At 38.9% G+C, this 19,656-nt stretch overlaps 1 protein-coding gene across 4 annotated transcripts in view; it reads left to right on the forward strand.

Annotated features, from left to right (window-relative positions):
* LOC136857929 (transmembrane protein 245) overlaps positions 1–19,656 on the forward strand; it is a 323,942-nt gene that overhangs the window by 13,563 nt on the left and 290,723 nt on the right. For all 4 annotated transcript variants that reach the window (XR_011017582.1, XR_011017584.1, XM_068225347.1 and 1 more), the window contains exons 3-4: positions 6,176–6,249; positions 6,369–6,849. Coding sequence is in view for 2 of the 4 variants with exons in the window: in XM_068225347.1 (XP_068081448.1) it covers positions 6,176–6,249; positions 6,369–6,849 (555 nt within the window). In the remaining 2 variants the exon portion in view is untranslated. The remainder of the gene's footprint in view (positions 1–6,175; positions 6,250–6,368; positions 6,850–19,656) is intronic.

Here is a 19,656-nt window from a genome sequence, read left to right on the forward strand (position 1 = left end):
CTAGCAATTCTCAGATGAATAGATCAGATTATGGCACAAATTGGAGTTTGGAATCTGAAATGAAAAGAAAAACGGGGAAATGAAGTTATAACGGAAAACGAAGAAGGAGGAAAACAAAAATTGAAAAAAGAGGCTTACCCTTGGGACTAGTGTGAGGTGTCCGCTAGCGCTGGCTGCGCGAAGCAAACTGGCGAGTAGCTTTATTACTGCTTCTAGTGTTGTATGTATGTGTACGTAGAGGCGGGGAGTGAGTCAGCTTGTCAGCTTGAAGAAACAAATCACAGTACCCATGACCGGGCTCTTGTGCTCCTTAGTTAAAATGACCAGTTATAAAATATTCAGTCAAGTAAATGTCTATATTTGTAACTATGCATTATCTTGATGCACAAGCTGGTTATTTCATATTTTGGTACAAGAAGACAATGCAGGAACTTAATTGAAGAAACCATACCTTCAGTCGCCAATGTTAAATTCCCATTGCAACTTAAGGTATGGTTTTGAATTTCTTAATGGGGGCCCCCCTTTTTATTAGGTCTTTCCGTGTACAGGAATTTTAATTTTAATTTGACTAGCTGATGAAGGGAATGTATATAGATTCCCAAAACATGTACTAAACTTACGTAAATAAATATAAATAATTAATATTTAGTATTCACTACATATTTGTTGTGATCAAGTCAATATGGATCAAATACCGGCCACTATGATCAAAATTATTAATAGCTCTTGGTGAGTGTCGTAAGAATGCCTTGTTTTTGTGCTGGATGGTGGTGAGAATCTGCATGAAGATAGCGATTTGTGTGAGTAGGCTTATGATAGATGGTATGTCCTAAGGAGCTGTCCGGTTTCTTTTTTATTAAAACATCCAAGAAAGGAAGACATCCGTCTGACTCCATCTCCATAGTGAATTTTAATTGAAGAATGTTGCTGATTTAGGTGGTTAAGAAATAGATGAAATTTCTCAGGACCTTCTGTCCAGACCACAAATGCATCATCAAAATACCTCCACCATATCATAGGTTTGACGGGCGCCGAAGCAATAGCTTCCTCCTCAAAATGCTCCACAAAGAAATTAGCCACTACGGGCGAAAGTGGATTTCCCATAGCCACTTCGTTCGTCTGTTCGTGAAAATTCCCACCCCACAAGAAATAGCTGGAAGTCATGCAGTGATAAAATGGCTTAGTAATGTCCTCAGGGAACAGGTGTTCAATGAGAGACATGACCAAGTCAGTTGGCACTTTAGTGAGCAAGGACTCCATATCAAAACTCACCGAAAGTGCATTAGGTTGAAGGGTTATGGTTGACAGCTTGTTGACGAAATACAAAGAGTCCCTGACGTATGATTCAGTACATACTATGTGTGGCTGAAGCAATTTGCTTAGGTATTTAACCAAAGCATACGTAGGAAAACCTAACGCACTAACAATAGGCTGAGGGGAACATCTTTTTTATGGATTTTAGGCAGTCCATATAATCTAGGTGGCACTGCATCCCCCAGGGATGCTAAACATCTGCCACCTAGATTATATTGATTATTGGACATTATAAATTTTACAGTTAACTCATTCCTGGTTACCAGTGTTTCGCCCCAGTGAAGTTGGGTGCATCAGATGGTAAATAGTACACCCACCAAGACGCATGGCTCGTGCATAGCGTGCAGGCTACTGTGTAGGCTACTTGGAGCCACCAGCGGTGCCAATACACTAAAATTGATGCCTGCCTGGCCATCAGATGATACAGATGTTGATTCCCATAGGGAACCTGAAATATTTGTCATTATATATAATGTCCAATAATGGACCATTTATATTGGTGTTATAAATTTACTCATTTGGGACAAATATTTCAGGTTCCCTATGGGAATCAACATCTATATCATCTGATGGCCAGGCAGTCATCAATTTTTGGTAATGAGACAAAGTCTCTCATAGTGCATTGGCACTGCCGGTGGCTCTAAGTAGCCTACGCAGTGGCCTCCACGGTATGCACGAGCCATGCATCTTGGTAGGTGTGCTATTTATCATCTGATGAGCCCAACTTAGCACACTGGGGCGAAACACTGGCAACCAGGAATGAGTTAACTGGAAAATTTATAATGTCCAATAACGGACCATTTGTATTGGTAATACAAGAAGGCCTTCGACTATGTTGATTGTGAAAAGTTGTGACTTGTGCTAGATGAATTTGGTGTTCCACCTCATATCACTGATGAAAGATCTGTATGACTGCAACACTGCAGCTATAAAGATACTATAGATGGTGAGATCTCAGAATACTTCAGTGCACCCGTGGCATCAGACAAGGCTATTTCTTGTCCCCTGAACTTAGCGAGTATGTCATAAGGAAGGAATTTGATGATTAAGTTGGAGGCATCTCGGTGGGAGAAAAATTAACAGCTTGTGGTTTGCTGATGCCATCAGAATACTTCAGTGCACCCGTGGCATCAGACAAGGCTGTTTCTTGTCCCCTGAACTTAGCGAGTATATCATAAGGAAGGAATTTGATGATTAAGTTGGAGGCATCTCGGTGGGAGAAAAATTAACAACTTGTGGTTTGCTGATGCCATCACCCTGCTTGCCAGCAGTGAGGAAGAGCTTTCAGATATGCTAACACGAGTGAAGAAAGTGAGTCTTGAGTATGGACTGGAGCTCTACCTCATTAAGCACAAACTTGGTTGATAGAGCAGCACAGGTTGAGCTCACAGGTCTTTAGAAAGATTTGGGCCGGGCTGAGTGGCTCAGACGGTTAAGGCGCTGGCCTTCTGACCCCAACTTGGCAGGTTCGATCCTGGCTCAGTCCGGTGGTATTTGAAGGTGCTCAAATACGTCAGCCTCGTGTTGGTAGATTTACTGGCACGTAAAAGAACTCCTGCGGGACTAAATTTCGGCACCTCGGCGTCTCCGAAAACCTTAAAAGAGTAGTTAGTGGGACGTAAAACAAATAGCATTATTATTATAGAAAGATTTGGATGTAGTGCACAACTTTGTATACCTTGGGGCAACTATCGATGATATGAGAAGTTTTGAGAAAGATATAAGGAGAAGGTTTTTGCTAGGACGATTAGCTATGAAAAATTAAGATCTGGAAGTACAGTACAGGAGAATTACAAATAATACAAAAATCTGTCTTGTTGAAACCCTTGTATTCTCTGTTTTCTCCTGGGTGTGAGATCTGGACTATAAAGACTTTGAAGAGAAAACGCATCAATGCATATGAAATGTTATGTTGGCGTAGGATGCTCTGTGTGTCTTGGATCACAAGAAGAACCAGTGCATCCATTCTTCAGGAGCTGAACATTTTAAAAGGCCTTTCTTCATGTATCAATGAAAATATACTGCAGTTCTTTGGACACATAGCGAGGTGACGTAGAGAAAATCTGGAGTTAATCATGGAAGGGAAGGTTGAGGGAAGCTGATCATGGGGAAGGACTGCAAAACCAGATGGATAGGACAAGTGAAGACTATCACCATTTTATCTTTCCAATGAGGAAAACCGAAGAGCGTCCGGGATGGCGAAGTTACAGCTGAGACGTAACCAGCAAAGTCACTGGGGTTATGACATTCAGAAATGAGTAAATCGATTTTTGATGATAGTATTATAGGTCTATGAGATTGAAAAAAAGTTATGGCTGACCCTCATCTGTGCTGGCTGCAAGTCTCCTGCCCCCCTCCACATGGCCAAGCTACCTTTCCAATTAGTTACCACGGTCAGTCACCATTACTGTTGTCCTCGTCATCTCCGGACGTGTCTATTTCATCACTCCCATTCACTTTGATGATTATTCTGTCAATCTTGGTGTCAGTAACACAGTTGTGATTTAAGTATTCATTCTCCTTAGCTTGCACATGCTCGCATCATCTCCATTTATCGACCATTTATTCTTGGAACAGTTTTCAACATAGCTCCTCTTTTTCTTTTATAGAACCGTCAATTGATAGTGGCGTGACTTGGCCTTAAATGACGCCCCAAACCAGCTCATTTAGAGTGAGATCTGGGTGATAAGGTGGTAGGTGCAATGGAATGTGGCCAGAGCTGTGAATATCATCATCCACTAAAAATACTTTAGATGTTGATTCTCATGGGGAACCTGAAATATTTGTCTCGAATGAGTAAATTTATAATACAAATATAAATCCTCCGTTATTGGAGTGCTTTGGACTATAAGTTCAGCCTTACTTTTCATGGCATTGAATGAAAATGTTTCTCTAACCAATGAGCTATGTAGTTTTTTTTTAAATAGAAAAACTTGAGTAGACACTTTGTTTCTCTCATTGCAGTGGTATGTTATATTATTCATGATGATAACACTTTGATATGGTAAAGACCGAGCTCGATAGCTTCAGTCGCTTAAGTGCGGCCCACTGTCGGCAGCCCTGAAAATGGTTTTCCGTGGTTTCCCATTTTCACACCAGGCAAATGCTGGGGCTGTACCTTAATTAAGGCCACGGTCGCTTCCTTCCCACTCTTAGCCCTTTCCTGTCCCATCGTCGCCATAAGACATGTATGTCGGTGCGATGGTAAAGCAAAAAAAAAAAAAAGGTATGGCAAAGCTGGGAGTTGCTGAGTTTCGAGCCATTTTCGAATATTCCTTAAGTTCATCAACATGCGACAGTCGCATGATTTAAAAGTCAACAAGGCCCCATCCACAAAACCTTCCTCCCCACCTCCATCAACAGTACATGCCATAGTCCCTATTTCTTCTTCCGATTGCTAACAGTACAATGTGTGACTACTGAATGTACTTGTCAACATAAACAATGTTGTCATTTTCACACCTGAGCTGTCCGATTTGTTGTAGGTACCTCGTTCTCCACATGATTATATTTGGAAGCTTGGTAAGCAGCTTCCTCGTAGATTGGCATTTCTTCAATGAAACCAAACTTTTTTTACCTCTAGGCCTACATTAAAAATTCCCTATGCAATCAGTCAGACCATCTTTAAGGGAAGTAAGAAGTTTACCAATTGTGGAAACTTCCTTTTTCATAACATATGAGAAGTGAATATTCTGACTAATTGCACAATCTGTTAAGACTGTCCATTTCGATTCTCTTCTTTCTTGGCACATTTTTCTCCTTTGGAGTGGAAAATGTGTTTGTTCCTTGCAAGAATTTCCTTGCCTTCTTTCACGATTGTGCTTACAGAACTCACTGACACACCGGTAGCTTCATTAGTCACTTGTAACACATTGCCGCTTGCTATTTTGTGTGTCCCTTTCACTGTCTTGAAATATTGGTAAACGTTGTACACAATTTCCCACACTCGACCCCTGAGAGCTGGTCCTGCGGTGTAGAGGGTAGCGTGCCTGCCTCTCACCCGGAGGCCCCGGGTTCGATTCCTGGCCAGGCCAGGATCTGAGGGCTGGTTCGAGGTCCACTCAGCCTATGTGATTACAGTTGAGGAGCTATCAGGCGGTGAGATGGTGGCCTTAGTCTAGAAAGCCATGAATAATGGCTGTGAGGATTAGTCGTGCTGACCACACGACTTGGAGGCCTTCGGGCTGAGCAGCGGTCGCTTGGTAGGCCGTAACCGTTCGGGGCTGTTGCGCCATGGTGTTTAGTTTGGTTTGCCCCTGAAAGCTCTTCCGCACCTTTTTGATGTCAGACTCGTCATGTACACATACAGATTTCTACAATTTAATATGCGTAAACAAACTGCAATCTGCGTGTGGGTTACAGTAGCCACAACTACACAAGGAGCGGTGTACCATAGAAGGGGCAGCAGGCGTGGAGTAGAGAGGCAGAGTGCCCTCGCTCCGTGCTGTTGCACATGCACACACCAATTATTTTTACAAGCTGGTATACCCTTCGTTTTCTTTCCATATTGAATGAAGAATGTGGCCAAAGTGAATATTTTATAAAAGTGTACCATTTAAAATGGAATCTTTACTGCTACTGTCTGTAGTATGTACATCTAATGCGTTATAATGTATAACATAATGTATGCCTGTAAGCAATGATTTGCCAAACCCTGATGTAAAAGACTGAATACAGTAGTTGGAGACTTTGTATATGGTCATTATTTATATTTTAATTGTCCTCTTGGTACATTTTATATAAATTAAATTCCTTTTCTAAATGCAGTAGGTTTTAATGTGTATTAAATCAGAGTGGCAAAACACAGATTAATGATCTAGTGATTTACATCCAGTTGTTTGATAATTAATTTTATTTTCAGATAAAGAGACTACTTATGTTGAGGCCATTTGTGCTGCATTTCATGGCAGATCTCCTGAGAAAACTGTTCCACAGGTTAGTATTACATTCTATACTTACTTTATTCAGATAATCCTGTTATTAAATCAAAGAAATTCTGTTATCTGTTCTACTTTAGTAGTAATAATTACCAGCTGGGTTTTCTGTTATCATAGGGTGAACATCATGATGAACAAGATGAAAAAGTCTCCAGGGATAATAGTGATCAGTCTCCAGACAGTACTCCGAGCACTTCATTGAAGAAATCTGAGAGCAGTGAGAAACAAGTGAAAGATGGAGGAGATTCCTTTACTGAAATAGGGAAATTAAGTGGTAAAGTGGACTATGTTCGTACCCGTCCTGTTAGTAGTCTGCCATCACTGACTGTTACTTCCTGGCCACAGCGCACCTCCAGTCTGTCCATAACAGGGAGGCAGCGAAGAGCAGTTGTAGAAAGTCAGCTAGCTCCTGCAATGAAACAGTTCCATAGGAAGCCACACTTTGCTGGGCATTTGGATGACTCTGATGATGGAGAATATAGCACAAAGTTCCTCTATATGTTGCTGTGGCTTTGTGGCATCATGCTCTTGGGGACTCATATATGGATGTCAATTGCAGTTTCATTTCTTCTCATTATATACATGATCAGGCATGCAGGTAATCTTTAAAGTTCTAAACTATTTGATCATAATTATTTGAGTGTTGATAGTTGTTTTCATCCTTTTCTCTCATGAACAGTCAACACTACATTATACAAAATACAGTAGAAGTCCGCTATAGCGAGTAAGGCATATAACGAGAACTCCGTTATCGCGACGACCTCTTCCTGTCCCTTCAAAATTCCTATCTTAAGCTGTGTATCGTCCTTCGGTTACAGCGAGAACCCTATCACTGGCGCATCCGTTATTGCGAGCGATTAAGCGCGCGCGCATAGGCGCGCGCGATTTTTTCCGTTACCGATATTTATGCACCCCAGCGATGATATTGCATGCGATCGATTACCTTCGGCATCGTTTCCTCGCTATGTGCACTAGCGATTTCTCTCGTCGACATTCGAAGGCGATGTCGGAGTCGATTATTAATATCCGTCGACAGTTGTTCCGTAAAGAAAATTCGAAATGAAAGAGAACATATTTTCGTAATAAATGCGTAAATAACGTGTCCGATAACGGTTGTTAACTCGTTAAAATTAAGGCTGACTAAACGACTGCTTAATTTTGAGACTAAATACTGCAATTAAGTAAGAATGGAATACACCTTGAGATATGGCAGAGTGCTTAATTGATTTTAGAGATTAGTTTATATTTTGTCTCGTCTGGTTAAATTACGGAAAGGCTGTTATGAAAATTGATAGCGGGAAAGGTATAATTTCTCTACTGGCGCTTGAAGTGTGTTTTCATCATACGTATAGTACGGTTAAGTTAGGATACATGACGCTGTTTGAATAAGAAAACTGAAACGTTTGCAACAAAATGCTATCGATCACCTTCGGTACGGTATAGTTTTCTCACTTTGTGCATTTGCGAGCTCTCTCGACATTCAAAGGCGATGTTGGAGTTTATTAGTAATACCCATTGACTGCTGTTCTCTGAAGAAAATTCGAAATGAAAGAGGAAAACACGTTTTCGTAATAAATGCGTAATAAATAACGTGGCCGTTAAAAATAAAGACTGAAGTAACGATATATTAATTTTAATGTTATATATGGAAATTAAGTAAGAATGTGATACCCTCAAGATATGGCAGAGTACAGCACTGATTTCAGAGGATATTTCATATCTTCTCGCATCTAGTTACGGCTATTTACATGTACATTTTTCGCGAGGAGGTTATTTCTCTACATGCGTTTCAAATATGTTTTCATGATAGGCTACAGATAGGGTTTGGTTAGGTGACGCTGTTTGAAGAAGAAAGCTGAGGTGTTTGCCACAGAAATCTCTGGAGTGATACCGTATTTCTCCGAATCCAAGACTTTTTTTTCTCAGAATCTCATGCGAAAACTCAAGGGTTGTTGCATTCGCGGCCGAACAGTAAGTAAATGGATACCACTGGCAACTACCGCGGTAACCACGTTGCTTCTTTTCACACGCGCACAGAACTCGTTGACAATAAACGACCGCCTCTTTACTACACATCGCTAGCCGCGACAACCGGTTGTACAGAGCCTGTGTGTTTCTCAAATCTGCAGAATGGCATCAAAGCATGCGACCCTTCGAATTCTTAGAATTCAACACTACATTATACAAAATACAGTAGAAGTTCGCTATAGCGAGTAAGGCATATAACGAGAACTCCGTTATAGCGACGACCTCTTTCTGTCCCTTCTTTCTGTCACTCTCAGTGGCAGAGTCATAACGCGTCTATTGTACTTGACGCTTAGTAAAATTAAGGTTTACAGACAGCAGGAATATTTTCGTGATGGATAGTCGTATTGTAAAGATACGTGGAAAAGATATTGCCCTCAAATTTTCAACGGGTTCTAGTCGATATTATGATACCAATTATAAGTTAATGTTTATTAAACACACGGAAATGTAGAATAATTGTGCAGCCGCAAGAAAATACGGCATAGGCCTAACTAAAGCCAATATTTGGCGTTAGCGTGAAGACAAAGAGCTAAAAATATGCGTACTGTACAAAAAATGCATTCAGTGGTCCGCAACAAGGATGCTTTAAAGAATTTCATGTTTTTGGTCCGTATTGAACAATATATAAGTAATAATAATAATAACTTAAATCCTAAGATTTCGCCACAAATGATCTTTGCTCCAATACGGCTGATGATGACCCCTAGATGGGTCGAAACTAGTACCGTATAATTTTGTAATCTTGTGAATATATTGTATTGAAAAGGTGGAAACATTTAAGTTATTATTATTATTGCTTTAAAGAAGTCGAAGATGAAATTGTGAGGTATGTGCACGAAAAACGCAAGGGCGGAATGGCCATACCGTGGCGCAATAAACTCGTTCGTTGACTTTCAACGGTTCGCGATTAGGCCAATACATCGCTAGCCGCTGAATTTGGCCGAACCCGGTAAGCGAGACGTGCGTGTAGCGGCAGCCGGTTATATCTGATGCTGCGTAAAAGTAACAGTTTTATAGACAACAAGAATAATTTCCTGATGGATCGTTGTATTGTAGAAACGCATGGAATAGGTATTGCCGGAAAATTTTCAACGAGTTCTCTTCGGTATTATGATACCAATGTTGAGTTAATGGTCCTTAAACACGCGGAAATAAATAATTGTGCAGCCGCCAAAAATAAAGAAATACGGCATGACGAAAGTCAATGTTCGGCGTCTAAAAATAGTCTAAAAATGTGTAGGCCTACTGTAAGACAAGGCATTCATATGATTTTCCAAACTTCCTTTTGAGCCTGATTTACTTTTTTTAAAGGAAAAAGTGGGGTTCATCTTGGATTCGGAGATATACGGTACTATATTTTTTTCAGAATGAAATTAAACATAGGTATACTTTCACATACTATCGGATTACGAAAAATAACAAACAAGTAAGCCGTAGTGTGGATCTCATCTACGGAACAAACTGATTGCCGTTTCATACCGATTTTAAAGTGCATGAAGGGTTTTCCGACTTTTATACAAAAATCGGATATAACGACAATCCGTTATAGCGAGTAAATTTTTCGCTGTTATGAATTCTCGCTATAACAGACTTCTACTGTATTCTGGGTTTCATTTTAAATTCAAGGTGAAGGGATGTGTGTTTTTTTTTTTTTTTTTTTTTTTTTTTAGTATTAATATGCAGTCCAAACTGCAATACGATGTTATACCAATAAGACCTATAATTTAGGTATTGAAAAGAGTTCAGGAAAGGAATTTTTTTTTTTTTCAAGCATATGATTGTGTTTTAGTTATAAATTAAAGGTTTGTGCCACCAGGAGAGTTGGCCATGCGGTTAGGGGCACGCAGCTGTGAGCTTGCGGGAGATAGTGGGTTCGAATCCCACTGTCGGCAACCCTGAAGATGGTTTTCTGTGGATTTCTATTTTCACACCAGGCAGATATAGTACCTGTACCTTAATTAAGGCCTCGGCCACTTCCTTTGAACTCCTAGGCCTTTCCTATCCCATTGTTGCCATACGAACTATCTGTGTCGGTGTGACATAAAGCCACTAGCTAAAAGATTTGTGCCCTTGTTAACTCCTTTTTAAATAAAAGTTTACAGGTGTATCATGTTATTTAATTGAATAAATTATTACCTCCATGATAGTTTGAATGGATAGAAGCGCGCGGCTGTGAGCTTGCATCCGGGAGATAGTAGGTTCGAATCCCACTATCGGCAGCCCTGAAGATTGTTTTCCGTGGTTTCCCATTTTCACACCAGGCAAATGCTGGGGCTGTACCTTAATTAAGGCCACGGCCGCTTCCTTCCAACTCCTAGGCCTTTCCTATCCCATCGTCGCCATAAGACTTATCTGTGTCGGTGCGACGTAAAGCCCCTAGCAAAAAAAAAAAAGTTTGAATGGATGTTGTTGTTTGAGTCATCAGTCCTTAGACTGGTTTGATGCAGAAGATGTGTCCTATCATTCTATATCTTCTTCTCGTCAAATTTAGCCAAATCGATCTCCTCTCACCAATTCGATTCAGTATCTCTTCATTCGTGATTCGATCTAACCGTCTCACCTTCAGCATTCTTCTGTAACACCACATTTCAAAAGCTTCTATTCTCTTTCTTTCTGAGCTAGTTATCGTCCATGTTTCACTTCCATACAATGCCATGCTCCACACAGAAGTCTTCAAAAACATCTTTCTAATTCCTATATCAATGTTTGAAGAGAGCAAATTTCTTTTCTTTAGAAAGCTCTTCCTTGCTTGTGCTAGTCTGCATTTTATGTCCTCCTTACTTCTGCCATCATTAGTTATTTGAATGGATATCTATACAAAATACCGGAAAAGCTGCGAAAGTTATAACTCCTTACGGAAATCTGCCTTTGTAAGTATTATACCAACAAACCTACAGATATTTAAAATAATTTTTTAAAAGAGTTAATATTATTACCTAAACCTAAATTTGAAACAAAGTACACCTAGCTAGCCCACTTAACCTAGAAAACATAATCTATCGAACAGCAACTGAACTACTTGTTATAAAATTCAAATAAATATCACTACTCCCAATTTCTACTAATAAGCACTAAACACAATATATAAAGAGCTCTAAATGGTACACACACACACACACGCACACACACACACACACACACACACACACACACAGAGAGAGAGAGAGAGAGAGAAAATGTGGAACAGGGGTCATGGGAGGGAGAAACGGGAGGAGGAAGTAGCTTCTGCATCCATCAGGAAAGATAAGGTAGACTGGGAGGAGGGGGGGGGGGATCAAATGAGGTGGGTAAGGTTGAGGTTCTGGTCATGGGAGATTCCGTTGTTAGACATGTGGGGAAGGTGTGTGAGGAAAGGGAACCAGGATAGTGTGTTATCCAGGAATTAGGTTAAGGCAGATGTTGAGGAAAGTAGAAGAATAGGAGTAGTGAAAGTAGAAGATGGTACCAACAACATAAGGCAAATAGGTATAAGTACCAACTTAGTTGGGGGATGTGTTGGATCTGGTAAATGCAGCACAGGGGAGTGTAAGGAATTGGAGATTGTCATCAGTGGAATACTGTGTAGGAGGGATACCTACTGGAAGGTGATCGAGGGATCTAAATGAGAGAACTGGAAATGAGATTTCTAGATCCAAATGGGTGGGTAGGAAATAAGAGATCTGCGTTCAGAAGGCCTTCACTTGAACTGCAGTGGTATGTGTAAGTTAAGAAGTTTGTTTAGGAGGGTTATAGGGAAGTACTTTCAGGGAAACAGGGTGAACTAGGAAGCTGTAATAAAGGTGCATGAAGCTGAAAGTCAGGTAAGGATGATACTGAAGTGTTAGTGTTGGACTGTGGAAGTATTATAAAGAAAGGAATAGAAATTGTCATTTAATGGATATAAACTTTATTGTAATAGGAGCAAATCATATCTGAGAAATGATATAGTTGGATGCAGAAATTTTCTCACGGAACTGGAATGTTGATTGTAGAGATAGGATAGGAATGGTATGATGGGGAGTGAGTATTCATTGTGGTGAAGAAAGAATTTGCAAGCTACGAAAAAATTAAAGATGACAAACATGGAATTCTAGGTGTAAGGCTCACCTGTAAGGATCATGGGCATTTTGATGATTTTGGAATGTACAGACCTGGAAAGGGTGGCGTAGACGCTGATTTGGAATTACTTGATAAGGTAGTCAGTTCTGTGTGAAATGATGCAGAAAGGAATGTGATAATAGCAGGTGATCTCAATTTACCAAATGTCAATTGGGAAGGTAATGCGAATGACAGGAAGCATGACCAACAAATGGAAGGACAGCTGAATGAGAAAGTGATGAAACCAACTAGAGAGGAGAGTATTCTGGACATAATGCTGGTAAAAACCAGATGAGCTCTAAGGTAAACCCAGATGAGCTGTATAGAGATACTGAAGTATCAGATGGTATTGGTGATCACAAAGCTGTTTTTGTCATTGTTAAAAATAAATGTGGTAGAAAGGAAGGTTGTAAGAGTAGGACTATTAGACTACCATAAGGCTGATAAAACAGGCATGAGGGAGTATTTAAAATGTAATTACGATCGATGGAAAACGGTAAATAAGAATGTAAACAAGTTGTGGGATGGCTTTAAAGCAATTGTTGAGGAATATGAAAACAGCTATATACCTTTAATGGTGGTAAGGAATAGTTAAGACTCACTATATTATAACAGAGAAGTAGAGAGACTAAGGAGGAAGTGCAGGTTGGAAAAAAATATAGTTAGAAATGGTTGTGGATGTAAGGATGAATTGCAGGAACTTACTAAGAAATTGAATCTAGTGAAGAAGCTAGCTAAGGATAACATGATGGCAAGTATAATTGGCAGTCATACAAATTTTAGTGAAAAGTGGAAGGATATGTATAGGTACCTTAAGGCAGGAACAGGTTCCAAGGACATTCCAGGAATCATTAATGAACAAGCAGAAGTGTGTAAGTGAGGATCTACAGAAGGCAGAAATATTCAGTCAGTAGTATGTAAAGATTATTGGTTACAAGGATATTGTCCAGATAGGGGAGGTGACTAATACTAAGGAAGTATTGAAATTTACCTATCATAACAAAGACATTTACAATAACATACAACGTTTAAAACTAGAAAAGCAGCTGGAATTGATATGATTTCTGGGGATATACTAAAGACAATGGATTGGGATATATGTAGTACTATATCTGAATTACTGTTTGCATGAAAGATCTATACCAAATGACTGGAGAGTTGCTATAGTTGCCGCTGTGTACAGAGTAAAGGATGATAAACGTAAAGCTGAAAATTACAGGCCAGTCAGTTTGACATTGGTTGTGTTTAAGCTGTGTGAAAGCATTCTTTCTGATTATATTAGACATGTTCTCAAAATTAATAACTGCTTCCATGGACGGCAGTTCAGGTTTAGGATAGGTTGTTCCACTGAAGCTCAATTTGTAAGATTTCAGCAAGATAAAGCAGATACAGATTTAGGAGGTCAAGTGGATGGACTGTATCGCAGTTTTCCTATCTAAGGCATTTGATAGGGTAGATCATGGGAGACTACTGGCAAAAATGAGTGCAATTGGACTAGACAAAAGAGTGACTGAATAAGTCGCTATATTTTTAGAAAATAGAACTCAGAAAATTATCTGATTCTGTAAAAAAGGGGAACTCTCAAGGTGGTGGTATTATTATTATTATTATTATTATTATTATTATTATTATTATTATTATTATTATTATTATTATTATTATTATTATTATTATTATTATTATTATTATTTAATCTCCAAAGTGCTGTGAACCCTATTTCACCATAAGGTGTTAGGGTTGTAGTTTATACAAAATATACAATTTCTCTGATAAAATTCAATACATAAACAGCAAAATAGACATGAACAGAAATGGAAAGATAAAAGTGTATGTACAATCCTTAATACTAGAGTACTAATATTTAAAATACCAGATCATATGATATACAATACTGTGCCCGACATAGTCAGTCTGCGAACACGAGACACCCCAGGGGTGCTCAGTTCGATGGCTGTAGGCTTATAAAATAAATGAATGTGGCAGGATTATCATAGGGTTCATCGAATAAGCACGTTCAAGTTTAGAACAAATATGACACTTTTATTTAATGAAATGAAATATTGGCCATCCTGAAATCTGTGATTATGATTATGATCGCTACGTTATGGAATTTAATATGGCTCTTGATGTAACAAACCTAGGTGCAAACAAATGGAATGGTACACGGCAGTTGTTTCCCTAACATTCTAACAGAGTATTTTTACATGGTGAAAAATTTTTTTTATCGTCTTTAAAGTTATTAAATAATTTATTTAAAGTTGAACTAAAAATTGTCGTTCAGAAAAATGAGGTCTGGGCCAAGCCTTCATCGATAATCTGGAAAAAATGCAGTAATTGTAAAAACGAGTATAATAAAGAAATATCCAAGATTCAAAAAGTTAACAATTATAGCAAAAATAAAATTTACAGTCGTTATCTTAACAATTTTGTAATTATAAAATGAAAAGTTGAATTTACCTTGGTTTTCTCTAAGTTAATCCGAGACGTCGGATATACCTGTTCACGTTGTCTCACATCTCTTTTCGTGAGAATTAATACTGAACTTTAAGCATCTGATCAATAACAAAAACAAAATAAAACGCCTTCTGGGCTTGCGAACGTAAGTAAATGGGGAGAATATCATCCATGTGGAAATCCCGTCCACTATCCATCGAGAATATTACAGTGTCACATATTATCAGAACAGAACATATAGAAAATAATTCTCTAACTACTAACAAATTACTACTTCTACAGCTAACTACGGAAATTGTCAAGAAGACTGCGATTACCAAGAAGAAAATATCTACCCTATGTACGTGTCGACAAGTGTCGATCAATCATATTACTCTCCTGTTAACAGATTTATTGAGTTACATCAAGATTGAGTTACCTCATGAGAGCGAAAAATTGCACCAACGAATGAGCTTGCATAGTCACGAATCAAATATTATTTAGATATTTCGTCGAAGACCTGTTCTTCAGACCTAAGGCCTTCTCGAACGTTCACCTGTACCTTCCACTTGAAATTATTGAATTACTTGAAAAAAGTTGGGATATTCCCACGAATTAAGAAGTACATCGACTAACATGGACTTTCATTTTCTTCATCTGAAGACACTAATATTAGGCTACACTGCATTCATCGCGAATAATCCATTAACATGTGAAAAGCTCAGTTTCACGAAGATTCATGTCATGCACAATTATTCCATATACTCCACACGTACAGTGTACTACCATGACGACTCTAATTTGTCGCATCCTAATCTCAAATATGTGTAGCCACGAAATATCAGGACCTACCATCGTCTTACAAATACATAATATCCACTGAAATGTGTCTCGATGATTAATTACTCTAACTAATTATCACATGCCCCCAATGCACATATTCACATTAAATTCGTACATAGAATTCAGACTCAATATCCCGATGACGCGTTATCTCAAACACGAGGTACAAGTAGAAGTTCCATTACAAGAAAAATATTGAAAATATGGACGAAATATCCTACCATTAAATCCATCGGACATAAATTAATTCATATTCGTGACGAAATTCACTCAATAAGCAAAGATGGTGTCGATAACACATGGATAACTCTATCAAAGCCCTCACTGTCAAATTCATGGCCACATGGTCATTAAGCAATCGCATGTGTCAGTTTTACGACATATCCGAGCAAATATACAACCATAAAATGTGTCAAAATAGCTTACTAAGAAGAAAGAAAGAATAGAACAAAACTACATAGAACAGATATAAATGAGACGTAATCGACTTAACTTAAGGAGAAATCTTCATGTCTGGAAGTCTGGGTTCTCAATCAGCCATGCTAGGATGAAAGAATCTGCATCCTGACGCCGCCAACAGTGGTCGCAGGTTTAGAACTTCATGGTGAAGCACTGGAAATCCATAATGTGAAGTTCCGTCCTCTTCTGGAAATGATCACGTCCACGTCTTCCGCGTTCACTCGTGAGAAAGCTGAAACTTACACAGAGTGCTTTAGAATAAGCTCCAAACACACACGTAACTGTATTTTGGAAATGACACGTACTTAAGGGATTAATATCTGCACATTCGACGTCTGATCACAGCACTGTTCTAAGTTGTATACAATTATCAGAGGTGTAGAGCACAGGAGTGAAGCCACAATTCTTGACGACAGTATTCACGACGTTCCACGCTGGGCGACTGACGATGATAGTCCAGGAACACGCCAGTGAGTGTGAGAGTGAGTATTCTTATCACATGACTTAAATATCGTGTCTGGTGCACATGCACGGAAGTAGAGTCAATTTAGGTATTAAATTCTTCTACTGTACGAATATACAACTTGACTACCATTTTAGCCACAAGGTCGTGTAAATTATTTCAAAATTTCAGTTTTTAATTTATATCCTCTAAATGTGCTATTTTTTATCCAGTTTATTTTAATTTAATCCTTGAGCCTTCCGTAATTATGCATGTCACGCCACCAAAGATATTATAAGTATTTCATTCATATCGTTCCTCGCAATTACAGGTGACACGCGCTGGTAACTCTCTTTCTCTCGCCAACCTTCATTTTTTTTATTTTTATTTTTGTTATCCGGGCGGTCGCCCTCTTCACGTAAAAAAACTTGTTCTCGCCCTCGTCCAAGGTCGCGCACACCCCATCTCGCCGACAAGCGAACACAAGCCATACCAACACCTGTCTATTCAGCTGTGGCCTCACGGTCACAATACATATGTTAAACAGCTAATAAGCCGTCAATATCAAATTATATGTGTTTAAATACATAATCAATAAATTCTGAAAATTGAAAAGTGCAGCATTTTTTATAAAATATGAAATTTAGTGGTTTTTTGAAATAGTAACTGCAAGTTAACAAATGGATCTTAAATTCAAAACATGCTCTCTCAAAAGCTGGACAGTAGAACAGAATGTGTTCTACAGTTTGAATGTCTTCAGTGCAGAAGCACAGTGAGCCATTTTGTGTTGGAATTTTGAATCGCTTGAAGTAAGCATTGAATTTACTATGACCTGATAGCATTTGAGTTAAATGAAAGTTGCACACTATATATTTACATCCCAGCCTACTATATACCTTTGTAAAAAAGAAGTCTTTGGTTACTGAGCCATTTTTGCTTGCTAACCACAGTTCATTCCATTGAGAGAGCATTTCATCCTTTACGGTTCTTTTGACAAAAGAAGTTGGGCATTTAGTATAACTCTCTGAGAAGTTAGAATTACAAGCTTCTTTGGCCAGTTGGTCAGCTCTTTCGTTCCCTTTTATGGCGGAATGACCTCGCACCCAACCGAAACATATATGGTTATTGTACTTTGATATATTCTCTCTCACATTTACTGCCAAATTGTGTAAGTTATATTTATCTTTTATGGAGCTCAGCGCCGCTTGTGAGTCACTGAGTATAGTCGCACACGTATTTTTGTTTATGCACCACTCAACTGCTTTCAATATTGCAAGCAGCTTGGCTTGAAGCACAGAACAGTATTCCTTTAGTTTTATTTTCTCAGAATGAACTTCGTCTTCACCCTCATATACAATGAAGGCGCAGCCCACCAATGTTCCGCTGCTGGAAATACGAGAACCATCTGTGTATATTGAATGGCTGTGATCTCTGGTACATGGGTGATCAAATACCGAGCTTATATAATCTGCTGGATGTCCGGCGGCAGTATGATGTACAGGAAGTTCAAGTTCCACTCCTTCCAAATCCTGCGGATGTATTCTGTTCTTCTTACAGTAGACAGAAGTTGACATGCTGAGTCCTGTGAGATGCAGAGGTTCTGTACCAGAAATAATAGGGGCAGCGTCAGTCGATATTGTACGGTAAGCATGTGTGATGCGTAATACAAAACCTCTTTGAATTTGAGACAATTTCTGTTGCGCCCATTTTTTGTGCAGAACATGTTCGAAAACAGTGACACAATAAAGCACCATTGGTTCAACAGCTCCACGATATATAATCTTCAAAATTTCAGAGTTTAGTCCCCAGGTGGGTCGTGCTACCATTGTCAGGCTCCTATACAATTTAGCTGTTTTGTTTTCCAAATGTTGAAAGTATGATCTAAATAAAAGTTTGTTGTCCAAAATTATTCCTAGATATATCATGCTGTCTACAATATCTAATTTTTGGCCGTCTAGTTTAACCACCGGTGTCTCAAATTTCCTTTTCTTGGTGACTAGCATAGCAACAGTCTTAGATGCATTGAATTTCAATTTATTGTTTTGCCCCCACCTTCGAAGTATGTCGAGTGCTTCATTTGCTGCAGTTGTTTAATGTATTTTTTTGTTCTACCCCTAACTAGTAGTAATGCATCATCTGCATAAGCAATTAGCGTACAATTATCGGAAAGCTTCTGTTGAAGAATATCATCGTAGAGAATGTTCCAGAGACCTGGGCTACAAGTAGATCCTTATGGGCATCCTCGATCTACGTTTCTTGTCACAGTTGTGCCACAAATGGTCAGGTGCACTTTTCTATTTGTGAAGTAATTTTGCATTAGCCTATAAATGTTTTTTGGGCAACCCTTCACTTTCAGCTGATGCAACACTTTAGGCCACCATGCAAAGTTGAATGCACCGGAGATATCTAATGATACTAGTAGTCCGAATTCCTTGCAATCGTAGATAGATTTCATCCATTGTGTCACCTTATGTACTGCATCTTCTGTAAATTTTGATGGCATAAACCCAAATTGGTTTTCATGTAAACTGTTCTTCATTGTGAAGTTAAACATCACTCTATTAATTATAAATTTCTCTAAGACTTTTCCTAACACAGGGAGTCGGCTTATTGGACGTTGACAATTGGCTGTATATTTATTTTGCTTTCCGTGTTTAGGGATCACTTTTATCATGGCCTCCTTCCAATAGTCTGGAAAAACACAAAGTTCTAAACATTTATTGAACAGTTTCAGGGAAAAATCAGGACAGGCACTATGAATCTGTTTCACAATATTTGCAGATATGGCATCAATTCCTGAGGCTCTCATCTAACTTTGAGGTCATATGATTAATTCCTTCATGCCAAAAGGCATGCTGGTGCAAACATGGTTTCCTTTCAAAGTGCAATAGTATGCAGAGTAGTGTTGAGGTTACCTGTTTTTCGACATACTTTATAAATTTTCCCCTAGGGATTTCTGGTTGTTTCCAAGGAGTAAAACTGTTTCCAGCTATTTAATTTAGTTTGCATAATTGTCTTTCGGATACGTTTATACGAGGCTTCATATGTGAGCTTGAGAGAGTCACATGTGCATCTTTTGTATCTTCTCTGAGCTGCTAAAAAGCTATTTCGGAGTGCTGTAAG

Source organism: Anabrus simplex, chromosome 1, assembly GCF_040414725.1.
Source record: "Anabrus simplex isolate iqAnaSimp1 chromosome 1, ASM4041472v1, whole genome shotgun sequence".
Lineage (NCBI taxonomy): Eukaryota > Metazoa > Arthropoda > Insecta > Orthoptera > Tettigoniidae > Anabrus > Anabrus simplex.